The following is an 18,748-nucleotide window of genomic DNA, read 5'->3' as shown; positions in this document are numbered from 1 at the left end:
CCGCCATCTTGTTTTTTCCGACGGAGTGATCCGGCGGAGTGATGTGATTCGGTGGTGGGCGGGTCCTGGGACCAGGAGCGTGGATTATGAAGGATACATACGTGTAAATGGACTGTTTCAGCCAATCAGAATAGAGAAATTTGCATGCCGTTGTATAATTTATTAATAATCCACTTAGGGAAATTGTCCTCTCACATCATGTGGCTCTGAGACACACGTATATGTACACTACACATGTCATCAGGTGGGTGAGAAGACTGTAGGTTATGACAGTATCATACTCACGGGATGGACACGTTGGCATGGAGGGCAGAACCTCGTAACTCTGTGGTTCTACGGCTCGTCCTCTCTAACCACCAAGACACTCCAACCAAATCTTCCCTGAAATGATTCTCATTTCTCTCATTCCGTTTCTCTTCATACTTCCGCTTGTGAGTGGGGGGGGGGGGGGGGGGGGTCTGTATGAACTAGATCTCTGGTAATCAAGAGGTTTTTCACTGACTGAGCCCGTTCTACATTAACCAGAGATGCGGAGAGCAAAGCCCAGAGTTACCCCAGCATACTAATAATACAACTGCCATCCATCACCTCCGACAACAAGCAATTAGCACATTCCTCCATCCCCTGTTCTCATGTTCTTGGCTAACCCCTCCATAATTTTGGGTCATTCATCAAAAACAAAAAAAGAAAACCCAAATGCAGTGTGTGTGTCTGTGTGTGTGTGTGTGTGTGTGTGTGTGTGTGTGTGTGTGTGTGTGTGTGTGTGTGTGTGTGTGTGTGTGTGTGTGTGTGTGTGTGTGTGTGTTGTGCATGCGTATGTACAGTGTAAGCAAGTGTGTAGTTTGAGAGTTGGATTGGAGGGATGTGTGTGTGTCTGTGTAGCTCCGTTATTGTGCTCTCGGAACACCCAGCCCTGGGCAAGAGAGGCTGAAGAATGTTGATTGCGGGGTGATTTTTCTGTGGAGTTTTTGTGGAGGGAGGGAGGGAGGGAGGGAGGGAGGGAGGGAGGGAGGGAGGGGCCAACGGGTGACTTACCACGCATGCAGGGCTGGGATGGTTGGTGGTGCTGTTAGCTGTGGCTTGCAAAGAGCGGTATTATAGCGTCTCTGTGTGGCCTCCATGCTGACCCAGGGAACTCTGCCTGACCTGCATAGACGCCGGGCATGATGACGCCACACTCTCAGGGGACAGGCAGCTGGCGACTGTGGCACCCGTCCCGTCCCCCCCTTCTCTGTATCCGCCAGTGTGTGTGTGTGTGTGTGTGTGTGTGTGTGTGTGTGTGTGTGTGTGTGTGTGTGTGTGTGTGTGTGTGTGTGTGCGTGTGTGTGTGTGTGTGTGTGTGCGTGTGCGTGCGTGCATGCGTGTGTGTGCGTGTGCGTGCGTGCATGCGTGTGTGTGTGTGTGTGTGTGTGCCAGGCCTGGGAATTTGGAAAGGTTATTAAGGGCAGATCCCGCCCCCAGCGACCCACTTCCATTGGGGATTTTGTGAAATTCTGTCGTGATTTGTTTATAAAACAAATCCTTTCCTCTGCTTGAGGTAAACACTTTAATGGTATGTTCCATAAGCTTGAGGTAAACACTTTAATGGTATGTTCCATAAGCTTAGGTATGTTCTTCAACACCCTCCTATGCTATAATGCTGTTGATACACTGTACTGTTGGCAGTTGACATGTTTAATTAGGAAGATATGATGATTTCAAACATCACACAAGTTCAATGATCTGGGAAGATGTTGTGGACAATTTCCCCCTTTGATCTATTTCCTTTGTATAATCTCTCTTAGAGCCATATGAAATCCGTGTTCACGGAATCAAGGACGGAATCGCGGAATTGACCAATAAAAATGGAATCAACTGTAAAACGTGGAATATTGCAGAATGTGGCTTAATCTGGACTGAAATTCCGTTTTCGGGAGGAGATGGAACGTTTGGTGCAAAGCAAACATGACCGGGGCGGGAACGCTATAGCGTGTTACACACAACACACAGCAGTGTCCAAGCGTCTGGCTGATTCGGTGTTAACGTCGTCAAGAAGCTAAGAAATTCCGCAATAAGCCCTAAATTCAGAGCAGAGCAGTATCCTAATGACTTTTATGCCTCCGGTGATAAGGTGTTTTGCTAATTCTGTCAACGTACCGTGGACTGGACCCGCAAAAACACGTGCGAAGATCACTCTCCAAAAGCCATGTCAGGAACACTTCCCAAAACACACCAGCTCTCTAACGATGATCCCTGGTGATCACAATAGATACAGCTAGAGGGCGAGACTAATCACTGACACTATTAGGCCGTATGGTGAAGGCTGAGAAGTGGCTAGAAAACGATTCTCGTTCCCACCTCGGCGAATTACACAATCTTCACTCTGGGTGAAAGATAGATTGGTGTAGATTTAGGAACAAAAAGTTTGCCATTGACAAAATAGCCCATTTTGCGCAATCATAATTTAAAAGTCGGGACTAGATCTTTCCTCGCGAACGGATATTTGGTCACTGCAGAGTTTTATTTGACGCAATAGTTTGGTCACGTATCTTGCACTCGACCAATAGCAGCTCTCTTTGTTGCGAGGATACGGCCGTAACAAAGAGAGCTGCTATTGGTCGATCCGGTGTCAACAAAATCCACAGACTAACGTTACATCAGAACAGGACGAAAATGGACAGAAAACACCTTCTAAAGTTCGCAAAAAGGTTTCTAAACAATGTTATATGCATCTCAAGTCCATTCAGAAAGAACGTGTACAAGATTTTACCCAGACACGGTGGGATAGATATAGAAACTGCGTCGAACGGTGGCTTAACCTACCAGTCCAGAATCATACCATTGTGGAGACATACAAACATTGTTTAGAGATCGATTTGTGTCATAAATGTCATGATGTTATGTATGTTGTGTATGTCATAAATGTCATGATGAATTGAAAATGGGGCACCCTGATGTAAACAAGACGAAAGTCTTTCTCTGGTCTGCATCCCCTTAACAATTGTGTGTATTGAGCCGTACTGTATTGTACCCATTCTGCAATCTGTTAATAAAGTTTTCAATCAATCCTTTATTTCCTTTATTGGTCCCATTGGGGAAATTCAGGCATCATAGCAGCATCGGGGAGGGGAGGTACAGGTAGTAAAAACAAGCAGTGTAAACAATATAACAAGTCAATATAATTAACTAACTAACTAACTAACTGAAATATACAGTATTCACATAAGGTGCAGTATGCATACGGTAGTGTTTTATTTTTAGGTTCCTAGTAGTTGTAGTTGGATGTCTGGCAGCAGTCCCTGCCCACTGTTGTGGAGCCTGATGGCCGCTGGTATGAAGGACTGACCGGAGGTTTATTCGTCACATACATACACAACTAACACAAGTTTAAAGTTTCAAGTTTGTTTATTATTATCACAATAAAATACAGGTACTTTACAATGAAATGCTTGTTTCTGTATGAGCCCCTGAGAGTGTGCTTCATACAGTAAAAAAAAGTAAGTAAGTAAAGAGGAATATTCAATATACATATATACAATACAGAGTAAAATGAGTAAACTGAGGTGTGTGGAGAAATCAGTGTCAAACTGATCTCAACAAATACAAACAAATCACACTACTACTGTATAATCCTAATCCCCTCGCCCTATACATCCCAACCCCAGTCCACACCCTCATCCACCACCACACTTCCCAGATGTTAATCATCCTCACCACTATCATCTGAGTCATCATCCCATGTAGCCCTATCTTCGGTTTCCTTAGAAACATTAGCACAGTTTTGGCATTGACAAAGATCTGTACATGGCAGTTTTGCAGACATACATGTACATCTTCCTGTCTCAAATTGTCCTTGTGGGTTTCCGCGGATCCTTAAAAAGTCTTAAATTTGTTTATCAACTATTAAGACCTTAATTTGTCTTAAAATTTCTGAAATCCATCTTTCAGAGGTCTTAAAAAATGCCATAGACAGGAAAGATAAAATGCCATGTCATCTTATGTTTCATTATGAAATCTGGGGGAAAACGGTTAACGGGAGATAAAGTCTGACTTTTTATTTACGCAGACCAGAATGGGGCGGAACCAACAGAGGTATGTTTGTCGGGAACTATTTCAGCAACGGAGTCTATAGCTAACGTTAGCAAGCACTAACGTTGCGTTTAGTTATGGGAAAGTGCACATTTTACAAGAACTGGCTCGACAACCCAGTGTTTGCATCATGGAACTATTTCAGCAACGGAGTCTATAGCTAACGTAGCCCCTTTCATGACTGTGATGCACGCCAATATGCTTTGGCGTGCATCACAGTCACGAAAGGGGCTATAGCTAACGTAACGTTAGCAGCGAAGCCTGCTGCAACCGCTGCAAAACAAGATTTTAAACTGGGGACGGTGGGAGTGAAAGCAGTCGAGTCGCACATGCTGAGCTCTAAGCATACCTCTATTAACAAAACCCGCCTGCAAACTAGTATTTTGCATTTCTTTTGGGCCCCTGCAGCCTCCACCTCAGCTGCGCCATCTCAGGTAGGACTACCGGCAACCTGTCATGTATGTTGTGTATGTCATAAATGTCACTATGAATTGAAAATGGGGGACCTTGATGTAAACGAGACAAACGTCTTTCTCTGGTCTGCATCCCCTTAACAATTGTGTGTATTGAGCCGTACTGTATTGTACCATTCTGCAATCTGTTAAATAAAGTTTTCATTCATTCATTCAACCTATTAATACTATATCTATATCTGTACATATATCTTACTTACTCTTATGAATGAATGAAAACTTTATTAACAGATTGAAGAATGGGTACAATACAGTACGGCTCAATACACAATTGTTAAGGGGATGCAGACCAGAGAAAGACGTTTGTCTTGTTTACATCAAGGTCCCCCATTTTCAATTCATAGTGACATTTATGACATACAGGTATATATAGTATTGTTACATTTGTGACATATACGATATGCAAATATACAGTACTGTTTTCCCAGAGATCCTAACAGAAAATATATACATATGATGGGGAGGAGACTGTACATTAGGGGGGGGTGGGTGGGTGGGAGAAAATATATACATACGGTGGGGATGGAGACTGTCCATTAGGAGAGGGTGGGTTGGTGTCTTAGTGTCTTTATACCTGTATCACTACACATTAATTAATACTACTCTAATACAGCTCTGTACATACATCTGATTAGCACTATTACTCAATAGTAGTACTAATGAATATATGCTATATACCCAGTTTAATCACCTGTACATTGTATATTACTTTAGCACTTTACTGTTACAGTTGCACTCTGGTTGAAGGCCAAACTTCTTTTCGTTGTACTGTACAACTGTCAACTACTAAGTGCTTTTTAATGACAATACATTTGAATCTAATCTAATCTGTTCTAATGGAGGAAGTGGCAGCAAAACCCCTGAAGAGAGAGACATAGAAAGAGAGGGACAGCAGTCGACTCCCAGTGAGGTGACTTCTGACATGAGAGAGAGAGAGAGGAACGGCAGTCTGCCAGCGAGGTGACTTCTGACATGAGAGAGAGACAGGAGAGAGAGAGAGGGACGGCAGTCTGCCAGCGAGGTGACTTCTGACATGAGAGAGAGAGAGAGGGACGGCAGTCTGCCAGCGAGGTGACTTCTGACATGAGAGAGAGACAGGAGAGAGAGAGAGGGATGGCAGTCTGCCAGCGAGGTGACTTCTGACATGAGAGAGAGAGAGAGGGACGGCAGTCTGCCAGCGAGGTGACTTCTGACATGAGAGAGGGAGAGAGACGGAGAGATATTTATGTTTGTCACCCCTTTGTTTCATCCAATCCAGTTACTCCTTTATGTTTTAATAAACATCTTTGGACCAATGTGTCCCTAAACTTAAACTAATTGGTGTCGTTGCGTGATTTTTGCCATTTTGTTATTGTGAAATTGGTATTAAATTTCATTCTGAGTGGCATTAAAAAGCCACCAATGTTTGCAACCTTAGTGGACTACCTGCAACACACTATCAGAGGCCGGATTTGTAGTCATCCGTCACTGTTAACTCCCCATCCTCGACATGCCACCCATTGCCAACAGGTAAAGGGGCACACATTATAGCTTTCAATGAATGTCTCAGTAGCTAGCTGTATCTATTGTTTACACTTGAAATGTGTATTTTTATTTTGTGTGCATTTTTATTTTGTCACAATATTATTTGAAAAATATTGTGTAAAATGTAACTATTTCTGAGTTGCAACACGTTAAATGGACTGTTATATTGTGAGGATGGGGGGTTCTTGCGGAGCCCAATAGCAAAACACAGGAGGAGAGAATGGAGCGGTTTAGGGTTCTTTAATTATTCTTCCCAACCAAGCAGAGTATAACAGGAATGTGAAACAGGAATGTGAACAACACAGAGGTTATAATGTTCTTGGGGGGAAGAAGAACGAGAGCAGGTGCACTTCAGTGCAGCTGTCGGCAGCGAGAGAGAGAGGACGCAGGTCTTGCGCTTGAGAGCGAGCAGGAGTTCTCTTTGCGGGGCTCGAGACGTCAGGGTGGAAGGACGCTGGGGCTCGAGACGTCAGGGTGGAAGGGCGCTGGAGCGAAGTCCTGGGGCACAAGAAACAGAAGGTTAGGGCAAGCATAAACAGGGGTAGTTACAGCTGGTCTTCAGGTAGCGTCGTCGTACCTCGGTAGGCAGTTTAACACTGCGACGTTGGATGACGGGTTCTGCCAGTTGAAGTAGGGAACGCTTGATGAGGTGATCTCTTGCAGCCGCGCTGATTGCTCCTCATCTGGCAGACACAAGCTCTGATCGTGACATATATATGATCAAATTGTGGACATTTATTCATTCCCACTTATTAGACACTATTTCTGATGGTAAAATGAGCATAAAAAGCTAAATACAGAATTCTGAAATATTTAAATGGCAAAAACGGAATTTGGGAAAATATTAAATTGAATTTGGAAAATAATAAAACGGATTTCATACTCTCTCTTAGGGCTGGGCGATATGACGATATTATATAAATATCGGGGTACAGTTCATTAACGATACACTTTTTAAACGTATCGTGGATATCGTGATGTTTTGCCCTCGCGTTAGAGGCCGCCGCGGCTGAGATGAGACTTACAAGCGCAGTGCTAAATGCTTTCCTCTCCCTCTTGCAGAAAAAAAAGTCAGTCACACACACTTGCCCAAATTATGTCATCTACACGCACATACACGCACGCAAGCGCACACACCTAGCCAGAGACAGAGAGGCGGTGGTTCAGTGCTAGGGATGCCCCCCGAAACCCAGGAGTATTGATAAGCTCCGACGTTAACAGTACTGCTATCGGTAAATTAGTCTATGAGCGGATTAGCTACGGAGCTAACATAGTGTACCATCTATCTGCGACGCAAGAGTGGACACGGAGTAATGTTAATGTTATGTCGAGTTCATACTACACTACACGTATGAACTCGACATAACGTTACCTTTACTCCGTTTCCATGAAGTGTTTAATTAGCAGCAATCTGTTCTGTTGTTGAACATTTAACGTTAAGTTAACTTAGGTATCCGACACACTTCCGGCGAGGACAGGAAGCCGTCATGAAACCGTTGTAGTCATATTGTAGTCTTTTAGTCTTATTAACTAAAAGATTTTAACAAAATAAAAAGCAGCAGCACTATTGGATACCTGAGTCATGTTTGCTATGTATTTCTTTCTTTAGGAAAGTAGGACATTTGTTTCACAGTTTTAGCACGATGTTTTATAGATGGCTAGGTTAAACACAGGTTTTTGTTTTTAAGAGGGGGGGTTTGATTTGATTTGATTGAGGTTTATTTCAAGTATGCAACACAACAAACAAACATCAAGTACAGATATAGCCTTAAGCTGTTCAAATAATAAATGTATACATAAATAAATAGTTACAATATATAATCTAATAATCTAAATCTAATCTAATATATAATCTAAAAAAACAAAAGGCTAAAATGCTAAATATATAATCTAAGAATCCAATCATCTAAATCTAATATAAAAATGCTAAATGCATGAGTCTTTTGTCTTTAATGTTAGCTTGCAAACTCAAATACTGTCTTGGTGAGCCTCATAATGAATTGTTTTGGGGAAAAAAGGAAAAACAGTGATGTGTATCGTGTATCGCCGAAAGGCCATACTGCCCAGCCCTACTCTCTCTCTCTCTCTTTCTCACACACACACACACACACACACACACACACACACACACACACACACACACACACACACACACACACACACACACACACACACACACACACACACACACACATATGCATATCTGGCTCGATGAGAAATTTACATTTAAATAGACAATCTTGTCAGCAAACTGACAAAAAAGGCTTCTTTCACAGAAACAGAACTAGCTTCCTAATGATTAGTAGGAAAAGGATTGTTGAAGCAGTTATCTTATCAGTGTTTATAAAAATGCTGCTCCTTCCACTCTTAAACCCCTACAAATGGTCTATCATTCTGCTCTCAGATGTATTACTCCTGACAGATATGGTACGCACCATTGCATCCTGTATGATGAAGTGGGTTGATCTTCTCTGGCAGAGAGGACAAAATAAATATTGGTATCTGTTTATCTATAAGGCCATTGTCAGAAAGCTAACACCTTATATTGCAACTGGACTGGAACTGTGGACCTCATCTAAGGATGCTTTTACACCAGCCTTGTTTAGTTTGGTTGAATTGAACCCTGGTTAATTTACTGTCTTGGTGTGGTTCATTTGGGCAGGTGTGAACACAGCAATCACACTCAGGTGCAGCACCAAGACAACCAGACAGATACCTTGTTGAAGAGGTCAAAACAACCAGACAGAGACCTTGTTGAAGAGGTCAAAACAACCAGACAGAGATCTTGTTGAAGAGGTCAAAACAACCAGACAGAGACCTTGTTGAAGAAGTCATAACCAAAACAACCAGACAGAGACCTTGTTGAAGAAGTCATAACCAAAACAACCAGACAGAGACCTTGTTGAAGAAGTCATAACGTTAGGTTATGACTATAACCAAGTTCTGTTAGTTAGGGGCGATGCTTGGCATCGCTACTGCACTATCTCGCGTACGTGCACGCGCACTGAATAAACCACAAATGTACCTCTAATACCAGTATTAGTCTGACCACACCCCTCATCAGCTTACCTTCATAAGCAGGTGTGTGGTCACCTGCTCTCCTCCTTCCCAAGCTTTCACCACAAGGTGAGGACAAGGGCTGCAGCGGCCGTCCGATGCCAAGCATCGCCCCTAACTAACAGAACTTGGTTATAGTCATAACCTAACGTTCTGTATCGTTAGTGGCTTAGCTTGGCATCGCTACTGCACAAGGGAGGCCAAGCGGAGCCACTTGGCTGACAAATACACCCCGCTGACAGCCCCCCAAAACCATCAGAACAGAGAGGGCCGAGCCCCCCCGACCCCCCCTAATGGAGGGTAGCCCCCCTATTAGGGACGTCACGGGAGGGCGACGGACCCGACCGTGCGAAGAGGCACTCAAGCAACTCAACGCACAGGGTGAGCAGACCGTGGCTTGACCCCACGACTACACACACGCACAACCCGCATGCCACCCGGGAACGAACGGAGGAACAACCTCGTTACTGCCCCCAGAATCACGGGGTCAAGGGCAAACCCAACCCCGTGGCAAGGCCGTAGCAGCGGAGCACGAAGGAAGACCCAGACCCACCAAAAGGACTGGACTCCCTAGAATGGGGGCCCGGAGAAGTCCATGATGCCAGCATCAAGACCCCACCAGGTGGGCACGTAGTGCCCCGCCCCCCACATCGCCAGCGTATTCGGACAAAGGCCCCTCAGTTACTGCACCTGGTATTCCCAGGCGGAACCAACCAGGCCAGAACCTGCCCAGCTTCCGAGATCGGACGAGATCGGGCGTGTTCAGGTCGGTATGGCCGTAAGCCGAGCGGGCCCCGTCCCCCCAATAGTACACCGCCTGGCACACTGACCCTGCAGAATAGGCAGTCAGCATGGCCGTAAGCACACAAAAAAGGTTAACCAACGGAAGCAGGCAGCGCACCGGGGAAAAACCAGGCAACAGGCTGTTAACCCTAGCCTGGAGACTGCGGACGAGACAGGCGCCAGAGGGGACAGCTGAACACAGCCGCCCCGGCGGAAGGAGCGTAAGCTGGCGGTGTCGCATGACCAAGCCTCCATTTAACAACCCCCACCCAGAGGGGTCGAGGCAGAGAAGGCTGACACGATTGGCAGACGTCATGAACGTGCAGGGGCACCCTCAAACGGTGAACCCGGGAGTTGACACTGCTCCAACACACCAGGGAATCAACCACCTCGGTGTTACCCAATGCGGTGGTTGTTCCTATAACCCCTCAAGAAAAAACTCCAAAACACACCTGCGGGTATACACCGGCTATACCGCAGTACAAGTGTTTCAGTTTCCAAAAAGGGTTAACCCAGGCCTACGGGTCGCAAACATCACTTCGGACCGGGCCTGGCGGTACGGGAAGCACAGGGTCACCAGAGGAGGTCAAAAAACCACCCCCACAGGCCCCTCTTCGCCATGCGTGAGAGAGGAGCGAAAAATAATAATGGAGAACCAGCCCCTAAGCACACCGTACCTGGTATTCCCCGGCGGTCTCCCAACCAAGTACTAACCAGGACCAACCTGTGTAGCGGCCGAGATCCGACGAGATCGAGCGCGTACAGAATGGCATGGCTGCAAGCCATGACGACAGTGCTGAGTAAAAACATACCCAACCAGGGTCTCCATAGCGCTTAACCCTGTGACACCCAGACCGACCTGGCATTTTTCCCCCTGAAAAAAGCCCAAGTCCCTCAGGGTACCAGAACAGCAGATCTGCATCCCCGGCGGACAACGGGTTCAACTGATCTGGACCAGCGTGACCAGAACCAGTCCCGTGCCCTAACCACGCCGACATGCCTACTCCAGGAGAAGGGCAGATATGCGTGTTGATCTTAACATGAAAAGAAGGCGCCACCCAGACGTTCGGACGAACCGCGCCTGGTGGCCCACCCCAAGGGCGTGAGACCCCACTACATATGTTCAGATCCATCCCGTCATCATCCCCCAGACATGAACGAGAATCCGTCGACAACCCACCCAGGTCATGGGATGTGGTCGCCGGAAGAGGAAAAACCCCCATCTCAGTTGCTTTATAAAAACGCTGTTTCAACCACAAGCAACCAAGGCGTGCCAGTCAATCGCCTGTTTACAGCGAGCTAGCACTATACGTGCGTCGGGACACACCCCCATCAATGAACAGGCTATTTAGACCTGTCATTGAATCCCCAAGGCGCCCAGGGGAACGACAAGAGGGGTGTGACACTCCCTAACTCCAACACTTCTGGAATAGAAAGAAGGAAGCATCAACAGTATGTATCCCAGTCTACACAGCCGGGGTAAAAAATGTTCACATTTTTACATCCCACCACCCTCCCATAGGAAAGAGACGGGGATCCCCAGAGAGACTTCCCACGCGAGCTGTACAGATTGAAAAGAATATATTGCACCCTGAGCCATGTAAAAAACTGGTTTTAGGGCCTCCGGGGAAGAGGCACCGAACCCATACACACTCAATAAACGAATTGAATCGAATATACATACAATAGAAAAGGACCCTTCTAGAGGGTCCACTCACTTTGACAATCTGAGGAGGAAGGCTCTGTACTCTGATGGAGGCTTCCTCACATGGAAGAAGGAGTCCGAACTCACAGAAGGCCTGAGTAGGCGCTTGGTGAGGAGGAGCCCTGACCACCCCCCCTGAAAACAGATCCATCACATGGACCTGAACAGCACACGGAAGTCCTACCAACAGAGACGCGCACGGTGACGTACTCTATGGCGGGGGAATTCCTGCGGTGCACACGCCCAATATACCAGGCCGTGGGACCAGGAACTCCCTCCCCCCCCCCCCCCCCCCCCCCCGTAACGTGCCGAACCGCCACGTGACGGGAACCTTGAAGGACAGGGGGTGTACCCCTGACCGACAGAACAATGGGGAGAGGAAAGGTTACCAGTTCACCCCTTTACGACCCCACACCCATGATACGACGTAACGACAAAAAGAGAATATGACACAGTCATAGTCAGCTCTATGAAGCGTTTCACAGCTCCACACAGCGCACGAGCTAACCTGCTATCTGATTTTTACTAAGGAAAAACACAGAATAGAGAGGGCTCTAAGAACCCCGGTCCAACATACACATGTGCTTCTGTGGCCAGTACAACCCAGTTGTAGGTCACATGACACACACAACCCATCATCACCTACAAAAAATGGCAAAAACACTCAACAGAGGAACGCCGTTTTTTTTTCCACAATGAGAGAATACATCATTCTTGATTAGTATCGACCACAGGCCTTGCTAAGCACACATGACAGCAACCAAACCAATTTCCCTTTAGGAAATAAGTTTCTCCAGCAGATTTAGCACAACCTCAGCAATCAAGCTAAGAGTTACATCGTATCCCTACCACACAAGACACAATTAATGCACAACATGTCTGATAGGAGGTGATAAAGTCCCCAGGGAACCGGGGGGGGAAAACACAATCCTCCTATTTTACCCTCAATACGGCCAGTTAAAACAGGAAAACCTGTTAATGTGTGAACTCACTGTTCATTGTCATTACAGTCTGAGAAAGAACATTCTTTTACTCACTTGTCACCAAGCATAGCTTCATAGGTTAGTTGCCTTAGTAGTGAGTACACGGTACACATAAACACCATGATGTTCCTCACACAACAACCAGATCAATACATCACGATCTGCACGGAGAAGCTAACTGCCAGTGACAAAAACAGCTCACACATAACCCGCAACGTATCCCAAATGTATTGCAACAACACACGTTTCGGGAAAAAACACCGTTATTCACAATACATTTAGCAAAGTAAAACCAGAAGACGTGTTATGAGGTCTGGCCAACCCCGTACCTACCCGGAACGCAGATCAGCGAAGTGCAGTCACAAGACACCGTAGAACACAGCCGTCCTGTGTTGTTCGATCCGGGCAGCGTCGCCGCTCCCCAGTCGCTACAGTCCTCTTTGTTGACGCAATCCCCGTCCAGGCACAGGGCAGGGTCGACGAACATCCCCTGTCAAGGATGACGTCGTGGTCAAGAGTGTAAAACATGTCAAAATCAAAGCACGTTCAACAGAATAGCATCAAGCTAACGGCTGCTCCAACCGTTCGGGTGCTATTGCTTCCGCTCGCGAGACGCCGATCTAACGACGCACGCGATCAGAAGCGAGCTCCCGGCGGCGCGCGAGAAGCTAAGCTACCCCGCGCCAGGCCACTGACCGGCTAACCGTAAGCTATGAACATGTAAACAATGACATAACACTCACCCAGACAGGCCGCCGTTCTGAACCCCTCCTCACTTTTTAAGAGAAAAGAGAAAACAAGACGTCAACACCGCTTCACAACGGTGACATTACCACGTCCGGCGGAATCAGCACAGTACCAACTGGCCTGTATAGCTGACTTTGAACATGAATCTGCCGCTATCGCACATTACATGCACATATCCCCTCGTGAAGGAATACTCTCATTTGGATATGAAAGATGGGGTCTTAACACGGTGACAGAGAGAATCCACTCGTCCAGAACACACAGGGATCACCAGTGTCAATGGTCGCGGCCCACTAGTTAAAACTATAATGGTCGCCAGACCAAGGCCTTCTGTCGCCTAGGCGGCTAAACAAAGGACCCTAGCCTGGGGCCGGTTTCCATAAACTTTGTCAAGTAGCCCCCATAGCACTAACAGACAAGTGGAGCCCGCCAGCAAACACTACTCACCCAACCTGGAACGCACCGCTCCTCACAACAGCGGCATGTCCGACAGTTCAGCTGTGGCCTGACAGGTTTCACCCCAACAAACACAGCAAGGAACTGCAGTTGAGAAGCATGCAGCGGCGTGCTCCCAATACGAAAACCGGTGGAGGGTTTTTAGAATGATCATCATCTTCTAGACACTCCAGTACGAAGACAATATCGCCGTATTTTCTCGAAAATAGTGAGAGAGAAAATAAAGATATGATGTCAACGTATCCTTGTTTCCCAAGCTGTTCCTAATCCAATTTCTTCCATCATGGTGTCAAGTGTGGGGATCTACCGAGGCACTTCTTCCTTGTGGTGAAAGCGAGAAGGAGGAGAGCAGGTGACCACACACCTGCTTATGAAGGTAAGCTGATGAGGGGTGTGGTCAGACTAATACTGGTATTAGAGGTACATTTGTGGTTTATTCAGTGCGCGTGCACGTACGCGAGATAGTGCAGTAGCGATGCCAAGCTAAGCCACTAACGATACAGAACCAAAACAACCAGGCAGAGACCTTGTTGAAGAAGTCATAACCAAAACAACCAGGCAGAGACCTTGTTGAAGAAGTCATAACCAAAACAACCAGGCAGAGACCTTGTTGAAGAAGTCATAACCAAAACAACCAGGCAGAGACCTTGTTGAAGAAGTCATAACCAAAACAACCAGGCAGAGACCTTGTTGAAGAGGTCATAACCAAAACAACCAGACAGAGACCTTGTTGAAGAGGTCATAACAACCAGACAGAGACCTTGTTGAAGAGGTCATAACAACCAGACAGAGACCTTGTTGAAGAGGTCATAACAACCAGACAGAGACCTTGTTGAAGAGGTCATAACAACCAGACAGAGACCTTGTTGAAGAGGTCATAACAACCAGACTGAGACCTTGTTGAAGAAGAGGCGGCCTCTGTCTTGTTACAAACTAACTCTAATAACTTGGTTAGTTTGCGGTGAGAATGTGATCAGACCTCGATCTGACCCAAATATAGGAAGTGACCCAAAAAAGAGTGCATTGTGGTTGAAGGTGAGTGGCACACTTGGAATCAACATTGAGTCAGGTAGTAGCAGGCGTGAAACATTTCTCATGGACAGACATGGTCCAATGAAGAGGTGAAAGCCCTAATCAAAATATGGTCAGACAATCACATAACACAGTTGCTTGTGGGCACAAAAACAACAAATTATTTAGTGACAGAATGATGATGATGGTTCAATGTCAGATTATCCAAATAATGCCTTTTTGGAAATTTGCTCCAACGTTTTCAGAGATGGAGCAGCTATTTTCACAGCTGCGACAGGACTGGAGCTGACACATGCCATAAGAGTGAATCTCCGTTCAACGTGAGGTTTAACAATCATAACCAATCGTCCTTGCTATATTCCTTCATCTGTCATTTCTCAGTCTTCTCGGTTAGTACCTAGATTAATAAAACATGGGAGTGGAAGTGTTAATAATAATAAAAATACTGAAGGACCCACACCACCCGGGCAACAAGCACCTCGTGCGGCTGCGCTCGGGCAGGCGTTTCAGCGTCATGCCCACCCGGACTAACAGACTGAAGTTTAGTTTTTATCCCAGGGCCATATGTGCACTAAACTCAGCTAAATTTTAAAACAACAGTCTCCTTGCACCCCCCCCCCCCCCCCCCACACCCCCCCACCCCCCCACGCACACACACACACAACATTAAGAGATAGTGCAATTATATTTTATACCCCCCTGTTTTATTAATGTTATTTACGCCCCACCCTGTTTTTATATTTAACACTGTGTTTAGGACTGTTTTTATTCTTATTTTACTAGCACCTAGGGTTGCATTTTTTAATTTCGTTGTAACAACTGTAACAATGACAATAAAGATCTATTCTATTCTATTCTATTCTATTATGTTGTATTGCTACCTGATGTAATCTCAGCAGCAATGAAATGAGGGCTACCCTCAATGTATTTCCTGAGAATTAAATAAAGGTTGAATGAATGAATAATGAATGCATACAACATGTGCAAATGCTGTTTGTACTCAGGCACACACACACTCAAAATGGACTGCAAATGTATTTTTGCCAGCAGCATGACAATACTCCAGCATTATGTGTGTGTATTGGGAGTGCTGTGTCTTGTATTGTAGGACAGACAGATTTATTTTCTGAAGCGGCGTACACTAAACTGAACTAAAATAAAAAATTAAATAATTCTACAGTACATTTTCATAACCGAATAAACAAACTTCAGAAGCCAGAAAGTGTTCTTGAAGTTACCGTTTCACTGTGTTGTTTACATCTGCAAGGCCCACAATGATGTTTACAATACAATGCATATTTACTATACAAAGAAGTATCGTATTGTAGCAGCAAAATATAATTTCCGTTCTGTTTGGTTCACACTATACATAAAATAAAATACAAATTTCCTCTCTGTGCGTTCAGTAGAATGTTATCCAGCTGCAAGCTAGCCTAGCTATAGGCCAAAAACACATCTCCCTGACTTCTAAGCTAGGCTAGTGGTCCGTATCCGCTTCCATTCATTTGTGCTAAGCTAGGCTAGCTTGCGGCTGGATAGCTTTCTACTGAGCGCACAGAGAGGACATTGGTATCTCTTCTTGTCTGAGAGGATCGTAAGTGCATTTCCCATAATGTTGGCTTGTTTCTTTATGGTCGAAGCTCAGCAGGACATCAGTCAGTCAGTCAGTCAGTCAGTCAGTCAGTGGTGTGGTTTGGTGGATCCTACTCTCTTCCCGATGGCCCACCCACTGAGCCACCGTCACGGCTGCATTAGTCTGAGGATCCCACTCACTGTGACCTTCTACCTCACTGGATTACATACAAATCCCTCCTACACAACATTCTCTCACTCTCATGACTATAACACACACATATACAGACACACACACACGCACACACACACACAGACATACACACAAACACACACACATATATATACAGGCACACACATATATACAAAGCAGTACTGTGAAGGGAGTAGCATGCAAGGCATTTTAACAACACCTATCAAACAACCACACAGTACTTAAAGTACAGTATGTTCTCATATATCTATACCATATGACATGCTGCTCTATACGGAATGTGTTCGCCGTGCTTTATGTGTATTTACGGGGGAATGCTTTTTCGTCATTGTTTGTGTACAATTGAGAGGGCACTCCGAGATATACTGTACGTGTTGGAGTGTGTACACATGTGTACGTGCTTCAGTCCCAGTGTGTGTGTGTGTGTGTGTGTGAATTTAATGTTTGTCACCCAGTGAGTAATGGTTATTGCACTAGATAATTGTAATGCCACAAAGACACCTGAGCCAGACTTTTCCATCATAGAGAACTCTGGGCTCACATGTCACCCCCCACGCTCACACCCCCCCCCCACACACACACACACACACACACACACACACACACACACACACACGGCTGCCAAGAGAGAGAGAGAGAGGGGTCAGGTTGGGGGCAGGAGGGGTAGCTTGGGGGTGTGTAGAGACAAAAACAGGCCTCTGAACGTATCGCTGGACTCGGGCGACGTTAACCCCCATCACCAAAATAACCCCCACTGGCAGCTCGAGCCCCCCCTTCTTTTTCTTAGAATTCACGGCAGCCCAAGACGATTTAGATATTTCCTTTCACGTGGTCCAGTGGTGCCGTGTGCCAGTCAAACGCTCAGTTTGTTTTCCAACCTCCAATTACTGTCCTTTTTGATTTTCCGCTTCTGTTTAGGCTCAGCTCACAGTTGTCAAACATTCTACATATAGATTTGAATGGTGTAATTTGGATTTTCAGGCAATGGCATCGAGTGTTGGCGCACGCTGATCTTTGCACTGTCCCACTGGGAGTTTGTTTTTTTATAAAGCATTTCTTTACTTTATATGGCATGGAGCACTGATGTGTAATCTCTCTGTTTCTCTCTCTCTCCCTCTCCTACCTCCAGGACTCACTGGATGAAGCCTGCGCTGAGGGGATCAGTGATGAGCACTACCGTTTAGAAGGTAGGATCTCCTCTCCTCCCTCCCTCTCCTCTCAGGCTCAAAACCCACTTCTACCTATTAGCTTTTCCCGTTCACTGACTCATGCCCTGTTTTCCTGTGTGCTTGCCTGTGTGCCCTCCCGTAAAACGGAGTTGTGATTGTTGTCTTTATGTATCTACCCTCTGTACAGCACTTTGGTTGACATGTGTCATGTTAAATGTGCTATATAAATAAATCTGATTGATTGATTGATCTCCTCTTTTCTCCTTCTCCTGTCCTCTCCTCTTCTCCTTTTCTCCTCCCTCCCCTCCCCTCCACCCCTCTCCTCTATTCTCCTCCCTCCCTCCCTCCCCCCTCTCCTCTCCTTCTCCCTCCCTCTTTTCTTTCCTCCTCATCTCTTCTCCACCCTGCCCCCTCCTCCATTAAAGCTCTATTCAGACTAATGTCCACATGTTGCTGGAGCTCCAATAAAGCAATAAAGCAGCATTGCTCTCCAGTATAAGAAGGTCCACAGATAATATACATTTAGAAAGATGCCATACATCATCAAAACCGTTGTTGTGCCCAGTGTTCCAGCTGTACATCCGCACACCCTCGGAACCACAAAACACCAGCGACACTCAGCTGCAGAAGTATGTTTTGGTCTTCAGTCCCAGCCATGTGCTGATGCTGGCCCCCTTCACAGTGCCTTCCCTCCCTTCTTCCTCCTCCTATATATCTCATCCAGACTCTTCCCCCCACGGTGCTGTGCAAATACACCCCATCCCCATTGCGGTGTGATCCTGGATTAAGAGCTCTGGGAGGATAGGGCAACCACCCCCACCCCCACCCCCACCCCTTCCATTCGAACTGAGATTTGCGAACGGAGAGGTTCATTATAGTAGGGTAGGAGAGCAGGGCAGAATGGTAGAGTGGGAGGAGAGAGCAGAGATATGTGGGTCAGTATGGCAGCGCAGCTCGGTGGAAGT

At 46.1% G+C, this 18,748-nt stretch overlaps 1 protein-coding gene across 1 annotated transcript in view; it reads left to right on the top strand.

Annotated features, from left to right (window-relative positions):
- nkd1 (NKD inhibitor of WNT signaling pathway 1) overlaps positions 1 to 18,748 on the top strand; it is a 70,943-nt gene that overhangs the window by 24,134 nt on the left and 28,061 nt on the right. The window contains exon 4 of the mRNA XM_084337867.1: positions 17,744 to 17,801. Coding sequence (XP_084193993.1) covers positions 17,744 to 17,801 — 58 coding nt within the window. The remainder of the gene's footprint in view (positions 1 to 17,743; positions 17,802 to 18,748) is intronic.

The sequence above is a fragment of the Notolepis coatsorum genome, assembly GCF_963971535.1.
Source record: "Notolepis coatsorum genome assembly, chromosome: 20".
NCBI lineage: Eukaryota > Metazoa > Chordata > Actinopteri > Aulopiformes > Paralepididae > Notolepis > Notolepis coatsorum.
This window is presented reverse-complemented; position numbering and strand designations above follow the sequence as displayed.